The sequence below is a fragment of the Chelonoidis abingdonii genome, chromosome 8 (genome assembly GCF_003597395.2).
Source record: "Chelonoidis abingdonii isolate Lonesome George chromosome 8, CheloAbing_2.0, whole genome shotgun sequence".
NCBI lineage: Eukaryota > Metazoa > Chordata > Testudines > Testudinidae > Chelonoidis > Chelonoidis abingdonii.
The window spans coordinates 15,715,330-15,734,471 of record NC_133776.1 but is presented as its reverse complement, the minus strand read 5'-3'; the positions used below and the strand labels follow the sequence as shown (position 1 = coordinate 15,734,471).

At 42.1% G+C, this 19,142-nt stretch overlaps 1 protein-coding gene across 2 annotated transcripts in view; it reads left to right on the top strand.

The window, feature by feature from the left end:
- Nucleotides 1-19,142, top strand: part of FNDC3B (fibronectin type III domain containing 3B) — a 408,674-nt gene that overhangs the window by 289,256 nt on the left and 100,276 nt on the right. For both annotated transcript variants that reach the window (XM_032783667.2, XM_032783668.2), the window contains exons 12-15: nucleotides 6,893-7,017; nucleotides 11,025-11,199; nucleotides 12,213-12,299; nucleotides 18,254-18,392. In XM_032783667.2, coding sequence (XP_032639558.1) covers nucleotides 6,893-7,017; nucleotides 11,025-11,199; nucleotides 12,213-12,299; nucleotides 18,254-18,392 — 526 coding nt within the window. The remainder of the gene's footprint in view (nucleotides 1-6,892; nucleotides 7,018-11,024; nucleotides 11,200-12,212; nucleotides 12,300-18,253; nucleotides 18,393-19,142) is intronic.

Below are 19,142 nucleotides of genomic sequence, written 5' to 3'. Positions count from 1 at the left end.
AATGTGGCCCTTGGGCCAAAAAGTTTGTGCACCCTTAGACTAAACCTATGGTAAATGATGATTGGGCTGAGATTAGTAATACAAAAGACAAAGGCATTCCTGCCTTTTTATTTAAAAAAAAACAAAAAAACAAAAAACCTTTTCCAATATAAATGGACACAAACTTTTGATTTCCTCCTGGAATCCATTCGACTGGTTGCAGTTACTCTCTATTATAATTAATTTGCAACTTCTACCAGACTGGTGGAGCTGCATTGATCCAGTTTCATGGAGCAGGCTCTGACTCTCACTGCAGCAAATACTTAGCATTGGAAAGATCAGGAGTGGAAATGAGCATCCTGGAATTTAGGACTGGAGAAAGAAGCAGTAGTGAACATGTCACGGGCTCCTGTCCATGTCTTTCCTTCCTCTGTGCTATATGTTTGAGGAAATGATGAGGTGTGTTGAAAGCAATTTATGAAACTTTATAAGATTAAAACTTGGAAGCTGAATATTTGAAGGATAAGAGGGGGGTTCTGGGAAGATTGTACAACTCCTGGGCAGCAGCCAGTGCCAGCTTCTCTGTTCTTCTCCAAAATTATGCCAGCATTAAAGCTTTCATAAATCTCAAAAAAAGGACTATTTCCAGGCTATTAATCCCAGGATCATTAGAAATATCAGCCAGCCTCTCCAATTAGTGCCAATAGAATCTGAAATACCAGCCAGTCTGAGTAATTGGAAATACCAATAAATACAGACTAGGTCTGTATAATGTGCAATACCAGCTCTGCCAGCAAATGTATACATGAACAGATTTATATTACTATAAAGTTGAACATTGTCATCTACAGTATATGCTGAGGGGTTTTGAGCGCAGGGAAGCTGGGGAACAGATTGCAGAATTGCAAAGATTTGACCAAACTTTATGAAAATTATAGTTGCATGATATAATATGCTGGAATTCTTTGGAGATGGCCCTTGGCTCCTAATTCAGAAATTAGCATTTATACTGCTGTGTCAGAACCTCCCATGACTGCTTCATTTTCAGCTAGGACTCCCCTTATTGTATGCCTTAATCAATCCACTCATCATTTGCTCACTCCAATCCGCAAGAGGTTTTTTTGGTGAGGTGAGCAAAAGGTAGAATTTTCATTCAGGTCTGCATTTGTCTGCCAGATAAATAGTTAATAATCAAAGAAAAATGATCAAATAAAGTTGAGGTTCAAACAAAAAAAGAGGAACAAAAACCACTGCTGCAAACACATCAAACATAATAGAATCAGGACAGTTTTTAAAGGATTGTAGAAAAAAATCATCATTAAAAGCATCTGAGTCTGAAGAAGAGTGTTTCTTAAAAACATTCTCTTAATAACCCTGCACTTTCTAACTTGCACTTTTTTAATACAGTGGGTGTGGTGCAAAGATTTTGTATAACCTACATATTGAGACATGCTGCCCCTGAACTGCAAAGCGTCACCTACCATTCTTTCTCCAAGATGTTTTCTATCCAATAGCTGTGTTTGTCAAAGGATTTAATACATCATAAACTACTTCTAGCTTATAAGTATCTTTTAAATAAGCATCATTTTAGATAAGAGTCACGAATCCTAAAGTGTTTTTCCCTTAATTTAGCTGAGCTATGTAGCAGAATTACAACCAGGGCAGCTGGGAAACATCTAAATAGATTGTGCACTAACTGAATACTTGAGCAAATGGAGAATGGTACCGTATGGATAAAAGTAAGATAGGGCTGTTTGTCAATGTGTTGAACATCCCTTATGTGACTCCAAGTTCTGTGCATCACAGGAGGTCTGCATGATGGTTCTGAGCTTTTGGACACACACTGTCTAGATGTGCTACACTCTCCTTGTGGCGTTCTCAGGAACTTGAAGTTCAGAGTTGTGACATAGGCCCTTTCATGTGCTTCCGTAGCAGTGACAAAATGGACCCTGATTCTCCAATGCACTGCACTGTGTATACTCATTCACATGTGTGGCGGATGAGTGCAAAGTGCAACCAGTTCAGAATAGAAGCGTTTGACTGCCACATTGTGCAGGATCAAGGAGTGGAGAATTGGGTCCACTATCTTTCCTATGGAAATGCAGTCACCTAGATTTGACACTAAAACATATGAAAGATTCTCCTGGAATCTCTTCTGTGATTATGCCAATTTGAGGTCTGCTAACATCTTTCTGGGAATAAGTTGGTTGCATTTAACGTATTGTGCAAGGTTAATATGTGCAGCCATTTCATTTCTTTCGGGTGACTACAGTACGTTGATGATCTTGCAGGATCAGTGCCAATTACAGTAAGGTAATTTGGTTCAATAGTTACAGAAGTGTTATCAGTTTGTAGAATCCTTGGAAAGGACACTCCGATGCTAACAAAATTACAGGTCCTACTGCCTCCAGGGAAAGATCCTGGCCCTTCTTCCACAACTGCAGAGGCCTCTAGGCATAGAGTATGTCTACACCGGAAAGTTTCCACACCACAAGTTATACCACTTTTATTAAAATGCTGGAATTAAACCGTGGTTGCGTGTCCGCATTGTGCTGCTTGTGATGCTGCTTGTGATGCTGGAGCACATCCACATTAGCAAAGACAGTAGTGCATTGTGGTAGCTATCCCACTGTGCAACTGGCTGCAGGGTGCTTTGGGAAGGGTTTGCAATGCCTCATGGTACAGGCACAGCATCACATGATGCAGGTTTCCCAATCCCATTGTTCCATTGTTCCATGGGCATCCTACTACATTGCCAGCTGCTTTTCAACTGAAGGGGGAGGGAGGAAGTGTGTGGGTGTTTATAGTGGGGGTAAGAGAGACAGTGTCTTTTGGGGGACAGAGAGCGTTTCAGCATGTTGTTTTGTAAGTTCAGACACCATCAGGAAACAACCAGTCCTGGGGGAGGGGGAAACCCCGACATCAGCCCCTGTCTCTCTTCTTGGGCTCTCTGCACAGCAGTCTCTCTCTCTCACACACACCCTCTGTGTTCAACAGCACAAGCATTGCACATTAATGGTTTGCTTTGTGTCCCAGAGTAGATCAGCACAGCGCGCAAAGGCTGTCAGAAAAGGTGCTTTGAAAGGGGAGGGGCGCATGTTTCTGGGGCAGCCAAGTTCAAAATAAGCAGTTCCTTGAGGCATTATGGGACAGCTCTGAAGGCTAGTTACAGTGCAGAAAGCAATCAAGTGTCTACGCTGGAGCCTCTGAGCCTTACGACTCTCGTCAAGGTGGTTTTTTCGCAGTGCTGCAACTGAGCAGTTTCTGCGCACAAAGTGGCTTGGCAGTGTGTAGTTTGAGTGCAAAAAGCTGCTTTACTACGCAGAAGCTTGACAGTGTAGACAAGTTCATATTAATCTGGTGGAATTTCATTGTGTGGGGGAGGGAGGCACAATTTGGGGAACTCTATGTATGACTCAGCAGTGTACCAGAGACTTAAGCTCCACCAAAACACGGATGTCAACACCCTGCACAGGCTACACTCCAATGTTTGACAAAAAGAAGAGGAGTACTTGTGGCACCTTGGAGACTAACACATTTATTTGAGCATAAGCTTTCATAAATAGCCCACCTTAATCAATTAGTCTCATTAGAGTTGGTATGGCAACACCCATTTTTCATTGTTCTCCGTATATATCTTCCTACTGTATTTTCCACTGCATGCATCTGATGAAGTGGGCTTTAGCCCACGAAAGCTTATGCTCAGATAAATTTGTTAGTCTCTAAGGTCCCACAAGTACTCCTCGTTCTTTTTGCTGCTACAGGCTAACATGGCTGCCACTCTGAAACCTGACTCCAATGATTGAATCTTGGGCCAGGGAAGGAATGGGGGAAGGGCTAATGAACCTGCAGCTAGAGACAGCAGCCATTCGCACCTTCTACTGCTTTGGCTTGCTGGGGGAGGATTTCATGAGAAACCCCTGCACCAAACTCATCTATTCAGGCTTGGTACCTGGGGAAGAAATTTCTTTTCTGGGTCTTTCCATCTCTTGTGTTTTTTTCTCTGTGTTGCTGTCTAAAGGAAAAGAGTGAAATTCTCCCCTGTGCAGAGGGACCAGCGCAGTATTTATTCACCACTTAGGTGTCATTGAAACCCTCAAACTAGGATTAAGTGGTGCATAGTGGTGCAACCTGCATGGCACTTGGAGGGGGGGGAGCACAGGTTGTAGGAAGGAAGGGTTTTGAGGAAGCACCGGGAGGTCAGTCTGTTTGCAGGTGGCTTGCATGCTTGGTGCAGTTGCAGCATCTCTATAAATAGTTCTTTATAATAAAAAGCCAGTTTAGCTTTAGAAACATGGCAGCCTCTCATGCTGTTACCCAGCATTCAGTACATGAAACACACAGGTCTTGTATTGGCCCTCTGCACAGTGTGAATTTTACCCAGATAGAAGATAAAGTTAAAAAGGCCCAGAGAAGGATGACAAAAATAACTAGCTGTATAGTGAGACTTTCACATTTGAAGAGATTGCAGAGACTAGGATTACGTTTGCTTGTGGGTCAATTTTAGGGTAATAGCATGAGTGTTCCCAGGGCCGCCCAGAGAGGGCAAGTGGGGCAATTTTCCCCGGGGCCCCACAGGGGCCCCCACAAGAGTTTTTCGGGGGCCCTGGAACAGGGTCCTTCACTCGCTCCGGGGGCCCTGGAAAACTCTCGCAGGGCTCAGGCCCCCAGAACTGCTTCTGCTCTGGGTCTTCGGCGGCAATTCGGCAGTCGGGGGTCCTTCTGCCCTGGGACCCACTGCCGAAGTGCCCTGAAGATCCACGGTGGGGGGGATCCTTCTGCTCTGGGACCTGCCACCAAATTGCTGGATTCAGGGGGTCCCCCGCCGCCGAAGACCCCAGGCCCCCTGAATCCTCTGGGTGGCCCTGACTGTTCCTTCCCTGGAACAGGGGAGTGTGTTCTGCTCTCATGTCCTGTTGCTTCAGAACATTATTCTCAATGAATTTTACATTACTATTTCGTAGACTGAAGAGCTAAAAGCCCTCTCAAAGCTACTGCACTACAGACCAATCACATTACTTGAGATTAAGCAGTCTCTTTTTCAGGTCCACTTTAAATTCAGAACCTAAATGATTTCCAAGAAGATTGTTACCAGATGTGCAAACAAAGCTGCTTACAACAGGAAAGTCCAGGATATTGAGGAAATATATTTGTGTGAAGCTGAGCTCAATTCTTTCACTGAATGAAATATTTAAGAGTGGGATTGGATTGGGAGTTATTCATTAAAAAGGGGATGGGGGAGGGAAAGGCTTCTGCATAGACTCAATTCTTAGTTGCACTGAGTTTACCCTTGATGCAGCTGAGGGAAAATGTGTGGGTGAAAGGTGTCTCTTATGCCCCATTGCTGTTCCTCCAAGCCTGGGTAGGTCGGGGCCTGAAATGACTCCCAGCAATACTTAGAGCAGCTTCAAACAGGGGCAGCTCCAGGCCCCAGCATGCCAAGCGTGTGCTTGGGGCGGCATGCCGCAGGGGCGTTCTGCCAGTCGCCGGGAGGGCAGCAGGCGGCTCCGTGGACCTCCCGCAGACGTGCCTGCAGAGGGTCCACTGGTCCCGCGGCTCTGGTGGACCTCCCGCAGACGTGCCTGCAGAGGGTCCGCTGGTCCCGCGGCTCTGGTGGACCTCCCGCAGGCATCCCTGCGGAGGGTCCGCTGGTCCCGCGGCTCCGGTGGAGCATCCACAGGCACGTCTGTGGGAGGTCCACCGGAGCCGCGGGACCGGCGACTGGCAGAGCGCCCCCCGCGATGTGCTGCCGTGCTTGGGGCGGTGAAATGGCTGGAGCCGCCCCTGACTTCAAAGGTGCTCTAAATTATGCCTCCAGAAGCTGAGTATGCTCTCTGCCCTGCGTCACCTCTCCCATCCCTAATAATCATCCTTCCTATCTGTGACATGCCACTTATTCTAAAGGGAGCTGGCTATATCAACTTTGGACCACCCCAATATTCCTCTGTCATGGGAGAAGCCTTAGCTGCGCCTTTAGAGCAGCAGTAAAGAATGTTTTGTGCTGCTGAGCCAAAGGTTGGACCCCTGCTGTTCTCTGTAGATTATTGCTGGTATGTTGCACCTTCCTGACCATGAGGAGTGAGAGACCCTTTGTAGAGGGGAAAATTAGGAACTGGAATGGGAATTAAAACTGTAGTTCAAGTCAGAAGATTGCATCTACAACAGGGGTCAGCAACCTTTCAGAAGTGCTGTGCTGTCTACATTTATTCAGTCTAATTTAAGATTTCGCGTGCCAGTAATACATTTTAACCTTTTTAGAAGGTCTCTCTCTATAAGTCTATAATATATAACTAAACTATTGTTGTATGTGAAGTAAATAAGGCTTTTAAAATGTTTAAGAAGCTTCATTTAAAATTGAATTAAAATACAGAGCCCCCCAGACCAGTGGCCAGGACCTGGGCAATGTGAGTGCCACTGAAAATCAGCTTGCATGCCATAGGCTGCCTACCCCTGATCTACAAGGACTAGTAGCTGGAGGCTCTGTGTAGTTCTTTGGCCAAGCTGAGAAGTGGCACTGACTTGTGGAACATCTCACTTTTAATTGGGTTTGTACTCATACTGATTTTGATTCATAAATAGGATAAATTGAAGAGTTACTGAAGTAGGTGGACTCGCTATAAGTGATGCTAGAGAACTGGAAGCACTGTGTGATGAGAGTAAGATTGAAGCTCTGTGGGCAATCTGATTACAGACTGAATACGTCACACACTAGAAACCTATTTAAAATAAAGCTGCCATGGCTTAAATTGTTTAGACCTCTTTAATATTGCTGGTGCTCATTTGTGCAAGTGTCAATAATTGGTCATTTTAGTGACCAAGAAAGTAAGCAATAAAATGATAAATAAAATATTTCTGGATTTATTTCATCAGGTATGTTAAGAGAAGAAACAATAATGGATTGTTTTCTTTCTAGGGAAAAAGAAACAATGGTTTCAGAGAATGTTACTTCGGGAGCCAAAAGCATTGCAAATTGACTAAGCTTTGTCCAGCTGTGGGCTACACCTTCAGATTAGCAGCTCAAAATGACATAGGCACTAGGTAAGTTATTTCTTATCAATATTATCTCTGCAATAGCAAGGCATTCAAAAGACGTAACTCTAAATGACAGGATCTGTACTGAGAGGGTGTTTTTTTCCCTTTGGGCTCTCTATTAAATGGCTGAAGCTTTATTGCTCTACAAATAGTGCTCTTAGAATAGATCCTCTGAGAACTTTCACTTGCCTCACAGGGAACTGACTTGAAGTTTTCAGAATGATGAAAGGGATCTAAGAAGATGGACCGCTTTGGAGGTGTTAAATGATGTTTTGTGGCCTGTTTCTAATACCAAAAGAACACATATCTGTTATGTAAAATTCCCACTAGGCATCTCGGGGAACCAAAAAAAACAACAAACCTGTAGAAGTTGTTACAGATTTTGAAAAAAATCCTACTTTTTTTTAAGTGATGTTCCTTTGTCGTCTTTCAGCACTATAGCAAAGTTTGTACTCACTTCCTCCTTTGGCAAGCCTTAGGTGGCTCAGCCAGCAGGAGAGTAAAACAAATGGAATAGCAGATAGGGGCAAGAGTGGGTTAACACTGCTCAAGGGGGTTTTAGCAAGGTGGGTCCTAATTCTCCATTCCCTCGCACCTGCAGTTAAGTTCAAGCCTGTGGAAATTGGTGGGAATCGGAGGGAGCTTTGGCTAATGGGTTTTGGAAGATCAGGGAGCTGCTAGAAACCACTGGACAGAAGATGAACAGCTGGAGCTCCAGAGTATATCCTCTCTGCGTGGGGATTTTAGCTGTCGCAGAGTTTGCCCGCATACAAACTCATTGGAGGAAGAGGGATGTACACTGAATAAGCTAAAATAATTTTTGAATCTTACAAAAATACTTATTTTTAAAAATATCAGTCTCTTTTCATTGTTTCGTGACTTGGAATGTTTAGCTGAGGAGGAAAATAAATGAATGAAGGAAAAGGACAGATACCCAGAGAGATTCATATGTGTGTTTCTGAGGGGAAAGTATGATGTTTTAAAAGTCCTGAAAATGCAACTCCTAGCTGTATATGGTTTAATAAAACAACTCTGTTAATGTCTGTCTTCTTCCTCTAGATATCATTGGCCTTTATTTCTCAAGAGTTTGTACATGGATTCCCTTATCCACATACCCCTAGAGATCATCTTTTCTCTCTGAAACACCCCCTCTCTTATCAGCAGAGGTGTAATATAAATGAGAGGGGACTGCTGACAGAGCACTGTCTGTGAAGGGTCCTCAGTTTTGGAACATGTCCTCCCCATTCCTGGTTTGCCAGATCCCAGTTTTGTTAATCTTCTGGACGTGTTCCAAAACCCAATTTTTCTCAGATTATTGAGGTGAGAGTGAGCTGAGGGTTGGGGCGGTTATATTCATGGTCAGTCCTTCCATATTATAACTCTTCTAGTGGAGAAGCTCTAATGCTTTCATACTTTGGAGCAAGGAGTTGAAAATTAGCAGGGAGTGTGCTAGGGTCAGAGAACTGCCAGTTGCTGTCCTCGTGAAAATCCACCAAAATTTGACTGATAGTTGTCTCAAAGTAGCTGTTTGCACTTACCTCAATAAAGGTTTGTTAGAGGCTAATTGAAAAATTCTCCAAACATTCCATCTCCATTGAGCTTGTTAAACCCCCACAGAGCTCTGTTCCACCCTGGAGAGCCCACTGAGCATGTTCTGTTCCGGGGCTAAATAGGACTATTCCTCCAGTTGCTCCTTAGCATTAGCCTGCTGTGGAACTGAGAGCAGATAGATGGTCTCTCTAACTGATCCCCCTGCTGGAACCCATGTAGTATGGAGGAAAAGGAAGCAACCTGACTCAGGGATTATCTTCACTTACAGGGCTACAGCAGCACAGCTGTAGTGCTTTAATGACGACACTCCTACACCAACAGGAGGGCTTCTCCCATCGGTGTCGTTAATCCCTCTCCCCAAGAGGTGGGAGCTATGTTAATGGGAGAGGCTATCCTGTCAGTGTCATACTGTGTGCATGAGGGGTTAGGTCAATATAACCACATCACTCAGGAGGTGTAGATTTTTCACACCCCTAAGCAATGTAGTTATACCGATATAGGTCTGTAGTGTAGACCTAGGTGAGGAGTGGAGGGGGTTGGAGAGGAACAGGCTAGCAGAGGACAGACCCACAGAACAGAATCTGGTGGGGACAAGAGCAGAAGGGGAGTGGGACAAGAGCAGAGGAAAATAGAAGCCGGAAGGACAGGAACACAAGGGGACAGATTTGTCAAGGATATATGAGAGGGAACAGGAGCAGAAGGGTCTGTATCTACTTCAGGGGTCAGCAACCTTTCAGAAGTAGTGTGCCGAGTCTTCATTTATTCACTCTGATTTATGGTTTCGCGTGCCAGTAATACATTTTAACGTTTTTAGAAGGTCTCTTTCTATAAGTCTATAATATATAACTAAACTATTGTTGTATGTAAAGTAAATAAGGTTTTTTAAATGTTTGAGAAGCTTCATTTAAAATTAAATTAAAATGCAGAGCCCCCTGAACCAGTGGCCAGGACCCGGGCAGTGTGAGTGCCACTGAAAATCAGCTTGCGTGCCGCCTTCGGCACCCGTGCCATAGGTTGCCTACCCCTGATCTACTAGAACACACTTCCCTCCAGACCAGAAATGGAATCCGCATTTCCTAAGTACCAATATTCCTCTGTTCTCAGCAAATGTCTCTGAAACCTACTCGCCAAGTGTGTCTCTCATCCTCTTCTAATGGCTGGCCCACACAGAGGTTAACAGACTTTTACTACTCACGGTTACTCTGTTAGCTCAAATGTCAGAGGTCTGTTTTAAATCAAAAGGTTCAAACTCTGCTAAGGAACCATGTTAATATGGCACTGCATAAAGAAATTTCAGATTTTTTTTCCCCATTTGTTTTTTTAAAAACAGAGAAAATAACACACAAAAATAGAAAACCTTAAGATTGCAATATCAAGCACACAAAAGTTAGGAAATGCTAAAATTGAGGTTGCCTGGGCATATGCCTTATGAGACAGTCTTTAATTACATGATTTCACATTGTATTTTCCACACAATGCCTGCCTTATTCAATGCACAGGATGGACCATATCCTGGGGATGAATCAGGGTTGTGTAGTGAATGGGGCTTTTGTCTGCAGGATCCCTGCCTCATTTGTTGCAGAAGTTCGAAGATGTGTAGCAAATTCAACATGGGGATGCAGGAAGAGAACCCTGGTCTCATGATTATGGCAGTTAAATGTTGTTCTGGAGAATTGGATTCTATCTCTGCCTTTTGCCAGAGTGTTTCTATGTGATGCTAAGTAAGTCATTTAAACCAGAATTTCATTGCTGGCTAATAATTGTGTGTTCCTGATTTTCTGTGACCCTAGATTGAGTCACCTGGGGCCAGGTTTGCGGAAGTGCTGAGCGCTCACAACTCCAACTGAAGTACATAGAAGCTGTGCTTTGAACCCAAAATCAGTGGACACTTTTAGCTTTATTCATTCTTGTGCTTCAGTTCCCGTTTTTAAAATGGGGTTAATAATACCTTCCTACCTCACAGGGGAGATAATTTATGTTTTTGAAGCACTCTGATGGTGATGAGATCCATAACAATATCCATGAGGAAGTTAATTATTCACTGTTTAGTATGGGTTTTGAACGGAGTGCAGTAAGTAAGGGATAGAGGCAACTCACTGAAGAAAACAAATACTGACTAACTGCTCTCTCAGAGAGCACCATCCTTCCTATGTGCACTGAATGAGACAGAGGTCCTGTAGAAAAAAATGCATGCGAACATGTCCTTAAAGATTGTGTTATAATGCATTTGGACAAGGGGTCTGAATTAAGGTTGCACAGGCATTCTTATTTCTGGCATTCCCTAACTTTTGAGTGCTTGACTTTGCAATCTGAATGTCTTTTTACTGTAATATTTTTGTATGCGCTTATATATAGTTTATATGCCTATGTATTCTAACAATATATTTCTATACCAATATATGTGAACAATGCAGTTTGGAAAAAAATTATGTGATATCTTCTTTCTCTCTGTTCCTGTACAGTGGATACAGCCAGGAAGTAGTGTGCTACACATCAGGTAATATTCCTCAGACCCCTTCTGCACCAAGATTGGTTCGAGCAGGTGTCACGTGGATCACATTGCAGTGGAATAAGGCAGAAGGATGTACACCAGAAGAAGTGATTTCTTACACCCTGGAAATTCAGGAGGAAGATAATGTAAGTTCTGTGTTAGTAGTATTATAAAGTGGATAGCATGGACCAAATCCTCTTCTCACTTGTACAGGTGCAACCCCATTGAAGAGACTATGCCCTGTATTACTGAGAAAATTTCTGTTCTGATATTTACATAGTTATTGTACAAGATCTCACTGAAGTCTCCTCAAAAGAAGGATGAGTTCAGCAGAATGCTTTGTATTTAAAAAAAAAAAAAAAAAAAAAAAGGCTAGCATCTGAATTTAGTGGATATTTCCTGGGGTGTACCACCAAAACGAAAAGCTCCTCTTTTTCTTTCAACCTTTCTTTATCCAAATAAATTCTGTGTTTCCAGTTCCATTTGAAAAAATGGCTTTCTGTTACAATGATAATTCACTAGAAAAAGTTTATCATTGAGTAAGGGTGTGATCCTGCAAAGACCTGAGCCCTCCTGTGAAGTGCTGAATGCCTTCAACTCTGTAGTCAGGTGGAGGTGGGGGCACTCCACATCTCGTGGAGTGCTCAACATTTTGCAGGATTGAGCTGTATGATTTACTTGGCTGTTTATGCCTGAGTCACACAGAATGGAGACCTTGTAGACTTAGCAAAGTCAGGTACAAGTCTGTAATGCAGAGTCGTGCAGAATCCCACTTAAAAATCCACAAGGAAAAAGTCATAGGATTTGGAGTAATTCATCCTTAAAACAATTCAGTCTGCCACATTCTGCCTACGTCTATGTATGATACTTGCTTTCTGGAATAGACTCGCTTGCATTTCTATTAAATATATTAAACTGTTAACTAAATTGCTTTCTTACGCTATTTTATAGCAAAATGGCACATGATTCAGCTCAATTAATCCCTCCACCTTTTTAGAAAATAATTACCATGACAATGGTAGATTACAGAAAACAAGAGAAACTTTTGGAATCCATACTGACATGATGAATCGTAGTTGTGTTATTTGATATAAATGTCATCTATACATGCTGATAATAATATATAGAAATTTTGGTTTGTTCTTGATTAAAACTTTAGGATAGCGTGTTTCACCCAAAGTACACTGGAGAAGAGCTAACCTGTACTGTGAAAAATCTCAGAAGAAGCACACAATACAAATTTAGGGTAAGCTTGTTTGTTTCTTTCCTTTTTCTGTTGCAGCGCATTTTGAGAAGATCTGCACGACGAGAAACCCATAACACTGAAAAACTGAGCTATCAAACACAAATCCTTCCTCTGATTAAAACCTGATAGATGTGGAAAAAATGTCTTCTCCTTTGACAGCCTCTTTTCCAATGATGATAATGTTATAATTAAAATGTTTTACATCAGAACATGTTAATTTCTTAGACTGTTTGAGGAGGATACAGTCCTTTGTACCACAGAGTGTAATCATGAAGGGCTTGCCCTGTAGATTTCACTCCGTGCGCATGGAAGAGGTGCTGAGTTAAGGGCTTGTGCAGCAGGGATGCTGCTGGAAGGTGTCCTCGGAGGACAAGGTGTCAACACGTAATAGCATGACTTAGGGCTCCAGTGGTTCTTGTGGTGTAACTCCCTCAGGTGGCCAGTCTGTACTGGTTACAGAAACTGGGACAGAGAAACAATGTTCTTGAAAAACAGACAGGGACACTGAAACAGGCCCTGAAAACAGGGACATTGCCAGCACTCAGGGAGACAGGTTCACCCAACATATGGAAAATGAAGCTTTCCCATCTGTTATGTGTGAATTTGATTGTCAAGCAAGATTATATTTAATGTCCTATGTTTTCTTCTTCTAATGATAGCGCTAGCTAAGATATGTTTTTATAACTCATAAAAATATATCTTTAACTTATAACAAAATTCAGAAGTCTGTCTCATTAATACAGAACTTTGAAGATGTCAAGCACTGTACAAGTGCTGAGTGTTATTTACTAATAAAAATGCCTAAGATTACTATGTCTGATTTTTATGCAAGAGGAATGCTAAATATCTGCTTGCTAACATAACAGTCCGGGCTCTCAGGCCTTTGAAAAGTCCATGCCTGTAAATTTATCGTTTCTCCACAAGGTGGCATCACTCCATTCACTTTTTATTGCAAGTACTGGATATTTTGTGGAAAGAGTTCTTATCCACTCGGCTTCCAGCACATAACCATTATTTTACAGAGTAAATATCTGAAAACAGCTTTGTTTAATTTTTGTATGAATATTGTAAACTCAAAAGAGGGTAAAATTTCTTTCATCTAAAGAACATGCACTACAATGTCAGTGGGTCAAAGATGAAGCAAAAAGTTTTGCACAAAGAGGTTTGCTTCAGGCTGTGAAGACAGGTTTACATAATATATCTCTATGCCACATAAGAATATGTAAAATTACATGAACTTTAGAATCAGAATGTCATGGATGGACTGCCATAATATTGTGCTCTTTAATTTAGCATGGTTTGTGCTGGATGGTTGTTATTTTTCCTGTAGCTTCAGTTTTGCAAGTTACTTTTATACTGAAACTGGGCTTTTCGAGGCTGGACTGACAGTGCAGTGATAACACAACCCAAGACTGCGTGATGGTCTGAGACAAATGTTGATGTTGGTTCGTCCCTCCTAAGCAGACTGGGCAGCATACTTAGCCTTGGGCTGATCTTACATAAGAACGGTCAGATCAATGGTCAGTCTAGCTCAGTATCCTGCCTTCCGACAGCGGCCAATGCCAGGTGCTTCAGAGGGAATGAACAGGACAGGCAATCATCAAGTGATCCATCTCCTGCCGTCCACTCCTAGCTTCTGGCAAATAGAGGCTAGGAGTACTCAGAGTGTTTGCATCCCTGACTATCCTGGCTAATAGCCATTGATGGACCTATCCTCCATGAACTTATCTAGTTCTTTTTTTGAATGCTGTTATAGTCTTGTCTTCACAGCATCCTCTGTCAATGAGTTCCACAGGTTGACTGTGTGTTCTGTGAAGAAGTATTTCCTTTTGTTTGTTTTAAACTAGCTGCCTATTAATTTCATTAATTGCATGACCTTTAGTTCTTGTGTTATATGAAGGAGTAAATAACAATTCCTTATTCACTTTCTCCTTACCAGTCAAGATTTTATAGACCTCTATCATATCCCCTCTCAGTCATCTCTTTTCCAAGCTGATAAATCGCAGTCTTTATTAATCTCTCATCCAGAAACTGTTCCATACTCCTAATCACTTTTGTTGCCCTTATCTGTATCCTTTCCAATTCTAATATATCTTTTTTGAAATGGGACAACCAGATCAGCAACCATATTCAAGATGTGGGTGTACCATGGATTTGAACAGTGGCATTATATGTTGTGTCTTATTATCTATCACTTTCCTAATTGTTCCTAACGTTCTGTTAGCTTTTTTGACTGTTGCTGCACATTGAGCAGATGTTTTCAGAGAACTATACACAATGACTCCAAGATTTCTGCTTGAGTGGTAACTCCTAATTGAGACCCCATCACTTTGTATTTATAGTTGGGATTACATTTTCCAATGTGCATTACTTTGCCTTTATCAACACTGAATTTCATCTGCCATTTTGTTGCCCAGTTTTGTGAGATCTCTTTGTAACTCTTCACTGTCTGCTTTGGACATAACTGTCTTGAGTAGTTTTGTATCATCTGCAAATTTTGCCGCCTCATTGTTTATCCCTTTTTCCAGATCATTTATGAATATGTTGAACAGTGCTGTCCCTCGCAAAGATCCCTGGGGGATACCACTATTTATCTCTCTCTATTTTGAAAACTGACCATTTATTTCTACCCTTCGTTTCCTGTCTTTTAACCAGTTACCAATCCATAAGAGCACCTTCCCTCTTATCCCATGATGGCCTATTTTGCCTAAGAACCTTTGGTGAAGGATCTAGTTAAAGGCTTTCTGAAAGTCTAAGTACACGATATCCACTGGATCACCTTGTCCACATATTTGTTGACCTCCACAAAGAATTCTAATAGATTGGTGAGGCATGATTTCCCTTTACAAAAACCAAGTCAACTCTTCCCCAACAAATTGTGTTCATCTGTGTGTCTCATAATTCTGTTCTTTACTGTAGTTTCAACCAATTTGCCTGGTACTTAAGTTAGGCTTACTGGCCTGTAATTGCCAGGATCACCTCTGGACCCTTTTTTAAAAATTGGCGTCACATTAGCTATCCTCCAGTCATCTGGTACAGAAGCTGATTTAAATGATAGTTTACATATCAGTTAGTAGTTCTGCAATTTCGCGTTTGAGTTCCATCAGAACTCTTGGGTAAATACCATCTGGTCCTGGGAACTTATTACTGTTTAATTATCAATTTGTTTCAAAATGTCCTCTAATGATACTTCAACTTCCTCAGATTTGTCACCTAAAAAGAATGGCCTCACATTCTCTGCAATGAAGACCAATGAAAAGAATCATTTAGTTTCTCCGCTATGGCCTTATCATCCTTGAGTGCTCCTTTAGTACCTCAGTCATCCAGCGGCCCCACTGGTTGTTTAGCAGGCTTCCTGCTTCTGATGTACTTAAAAAAAAAAAAATTTGCTGTTAGTTGTTGCATCTTTGACTGGTTGCTCTTCAAATACTTTTTTGACCTGCCTAATTGTGCTTTTATACTCAACTTTCCAGAGTTTGTGCTCCTTTCTATTTTTCTCACTAGGATTTGACTTTCAATTTTTAAAGGATGTCTTTCTGCCTCTAGCTGCTTCTTTTATTCTGATATTTAGCAGTGATGGCCCCTTTTTGATCCTCTTACTATGTGTTTTAATTTGGGGTATACATTTAATTTGAGGCTCTCTGGTGTTTTTAAATAGTTTCCATGTAGCTTGCAGGGATTTCACTTCTGGGACCGCACTTTTTACTTTCCATTTAACTAGCTTCCTCATTTCTGTGTAGTTCTCCTTTCTGAAGTTAACTGCTGTTATGATGGGCTTCTTTGGTGTTTTCCTCCCCACAAGGCTGTTAAATTGTATTGTATTGTGGTCACTAACTCTTCACTTAACGTTGTAGTTATGCTCCTGAAAAATCCTACTTTAAGCAAAGCAGTGTTAAGTGAACCCAATTTCCCCATAAGAATTAATGTAAATGGAGGGGATTAGGTTCCAGGGAATTTTTTTTGTCAAACAAAAGACTATATTTTATATATACATATAGGTATATGCATACATATATATATACACACACACATGCACACACAATAAGTTTTAAACAAACAATTGAATACTGTACACAGCAGTGATGATTGTGAAGCCTGGTTGAGGTGATGAAGTCAGAGGGTGGAAGAGAGTGAGATATTTCCCAGGGAATGCCTTACTGCTAAATGATGAACTAGCACTTGGCTGAGCCCTCAAGGGTTAACACATTGTTATTAATGTAGCCTCACACTCTACAAGGCAGCACAAATGGAGGGAGGGGAGACAGCATGGCAGAAAGAGACAGAGACACGCACCGTGTGAGAGACAGAGATGCGCTTTGCCCTTTTAAGTACGCTGACCCCACTCTGAGTACACTGCCTTTGCCAGCAAAGCTCCCACCATCCTGAGCCTTGTCATGTCCCCCCCGCCCCATCCCACGCTCTGTGGAGATGAGGTGCAGGAGCGAGGGGGAGGAGGACACCCTGACATTAGCACCCCTTTTGTCCCTCCTTGCACAGCAAGCAGGAGGCTCTGGGGCTCCAAGGCAGAGGCAGGAGCAGCACACGGCAGTGCAGGGAGGGACAGCTGAACTGCCTGGCAATTGATAGCCTGCTGGGCAGCTGCCTCAAGGGAACTTAGGGGAACTGATAGGGGGACTTCTGGTCCATCCTGGTTCCAAGCCCCCACCAGCTAGCTCCAAGGGGCTACTCTTTCTGCAAGCAGTGAACAAAGCAGGCGGCTGCCAAACAACGGCATAAGGGAGCATTGCGCAACTTTAAATGAGCATATTTTCTAATTGATCAGCAACGTAACAATGAAACAACATTAACCAGGATGACTTAAGTGAGGAGTTCTGTATTACCAAGAAGTTCAGCTGTATCTACCTCTTGGACCAAATCCTGTGCTCCACTTAGAGCTATATCAAGAATATCCTCTTCTCCTGTGGGTTTCAGTACTAGTTGTTCCAAGAACTTATATCAGTTTCTAGTGATACACATGCTCCCTCTCTGCCATCTGACTGCAGGGAGTAACATTAACTGGCTATGGAGGGAGACCCATCCAACTTTCTGCACTCAGCAGTGAGGATCTTTGTAATTTGAGGCTTTTGATGGAAGAGATGTTTGAAAGGGGATTTATCAGGGGATTAGCTGAGGCTCCCAGGTAGAAAACCTTGCTAGTTTATATTTATAATTAGTATTTGTAATAGTTGATTCAATATTCAATTCCTGTGCAACATATTTAGAGCCGAATTCTGAAGTCTTTACTCTGTCTAGCAAAATTCCAACTGACGTCACTCGGAGTTTTTCCTGAGTAAAGACTTCAATATTTGGTCTACAGAGCATATATTTCAGATGCATCTTTTGTGCTTCAGTAAGTGCAGATTAGCATATGTTAGGTGTGCCTGTAACTCTCCTCATGTTTTTGTTGCTCTTGTTCCGTGTTTGTACAGCACATGAGGTAGGGTGACCAGATAGCAAGTATGAAAAAATTGGGACGAGATGAGGGGTAATAGGAGCCTATATAAGAAAAAGCCCCAAATATTGGGACTGTCCCTATAAAATTGAGACATCTGGTCACCCAAACATGGGGTCCTGGTCCATAACTTGGACTCCTAAGCACTATGGTAATACTTTACAAATAACAGTAATACATTGTCAAACGACCATTATTTACCTTCTCTGCGGATAAATAACAATGGATGGCCATGTGACACTTGCTTTAAAAAAGACATTGAGTTTTCTTATCTTAATTTACTACAACAAAGTACTGGTGGAGCCATAGAAATAGATGGTACTTACTAATGAAACAATTTTATGATCAATTACCTATTGTTAGAATCGTACACAATTTGCTGTGACTTGATAGTCCTGTCTATTTTAATAAGCAATATTTGAATGGACTATATTAGATTAATTCATGCAAAGCTGCCAGAAAAGAGAACTGAATCGTTACATTAGGTGTGTTTTTGTTTCAGCTAATTGCTTCTAACGTGGAAGGAAAGAGTTGTCCAAGTGAAATTTTGGTCTGCACAACAAGCCCAGACAGGCCGGGACCTCCTACCAGACCTGTTGTTAAAGGGTCAATAACATCTCATGGCTTCAGCGTTAAATGGGGTAAGCTAACCCATTCAGTTTGCTGTAACACAATGTTCTCATGGCATAACACAAATTAAGTGTAAACAAAGCCTATGCAAATGGCACATTAGGCTCAGATTTCGCATGCTGCTTCTCAGCCGAAAGGTGAATCTGTTGAGAAAGTTAGATAAGCATTTGACCATTATGAGAGATGCCTGAACCTGTGATGAAAAGCCATGACTTTTGCATAATCAGAGAGCTCACAAATATTTTTAAAGTGAAAGTATAGTGGTTCAGCTATCTTCTCTCCCCGCAACTCTCTCACAGACAATCCTTTGAGACAATTCACTGATTCTCCATTGTACTATATGTCAAGTTCAGGCTTCCTGTCCTTGCTTTCAAGGTCCTGTATTATGTATATCCTGTCCCCATCCCAACCTGTCTGCTCTACCAAAGATGTTAGTCTCGATACCGCTCACAAATATCTGTTGGTCATCTTCCGTGCTCCCTTAGTGCTTTCCTGCCTGCCAAGTTTCCTCCGTCAAATCCCTCCTAAAAACTTACTTCTGCTGTCTTGCATATGAGAAGTGAAATGGACAAGAAAGCTTAAACAAATAATGTAATGCAACAGCCTACGCACATCCACGCCTCAGCAATCTTCTTAATGTCACCATGTCATAAATAAATAGCTAAGGGTTAATGTTTCTTTTACCTGTAAAGGGTTAACAAAGGGAACCAAACACCTGACCAGAGGACCAATCAGGAAACCGGATTTTTCAAAGCTCAGGA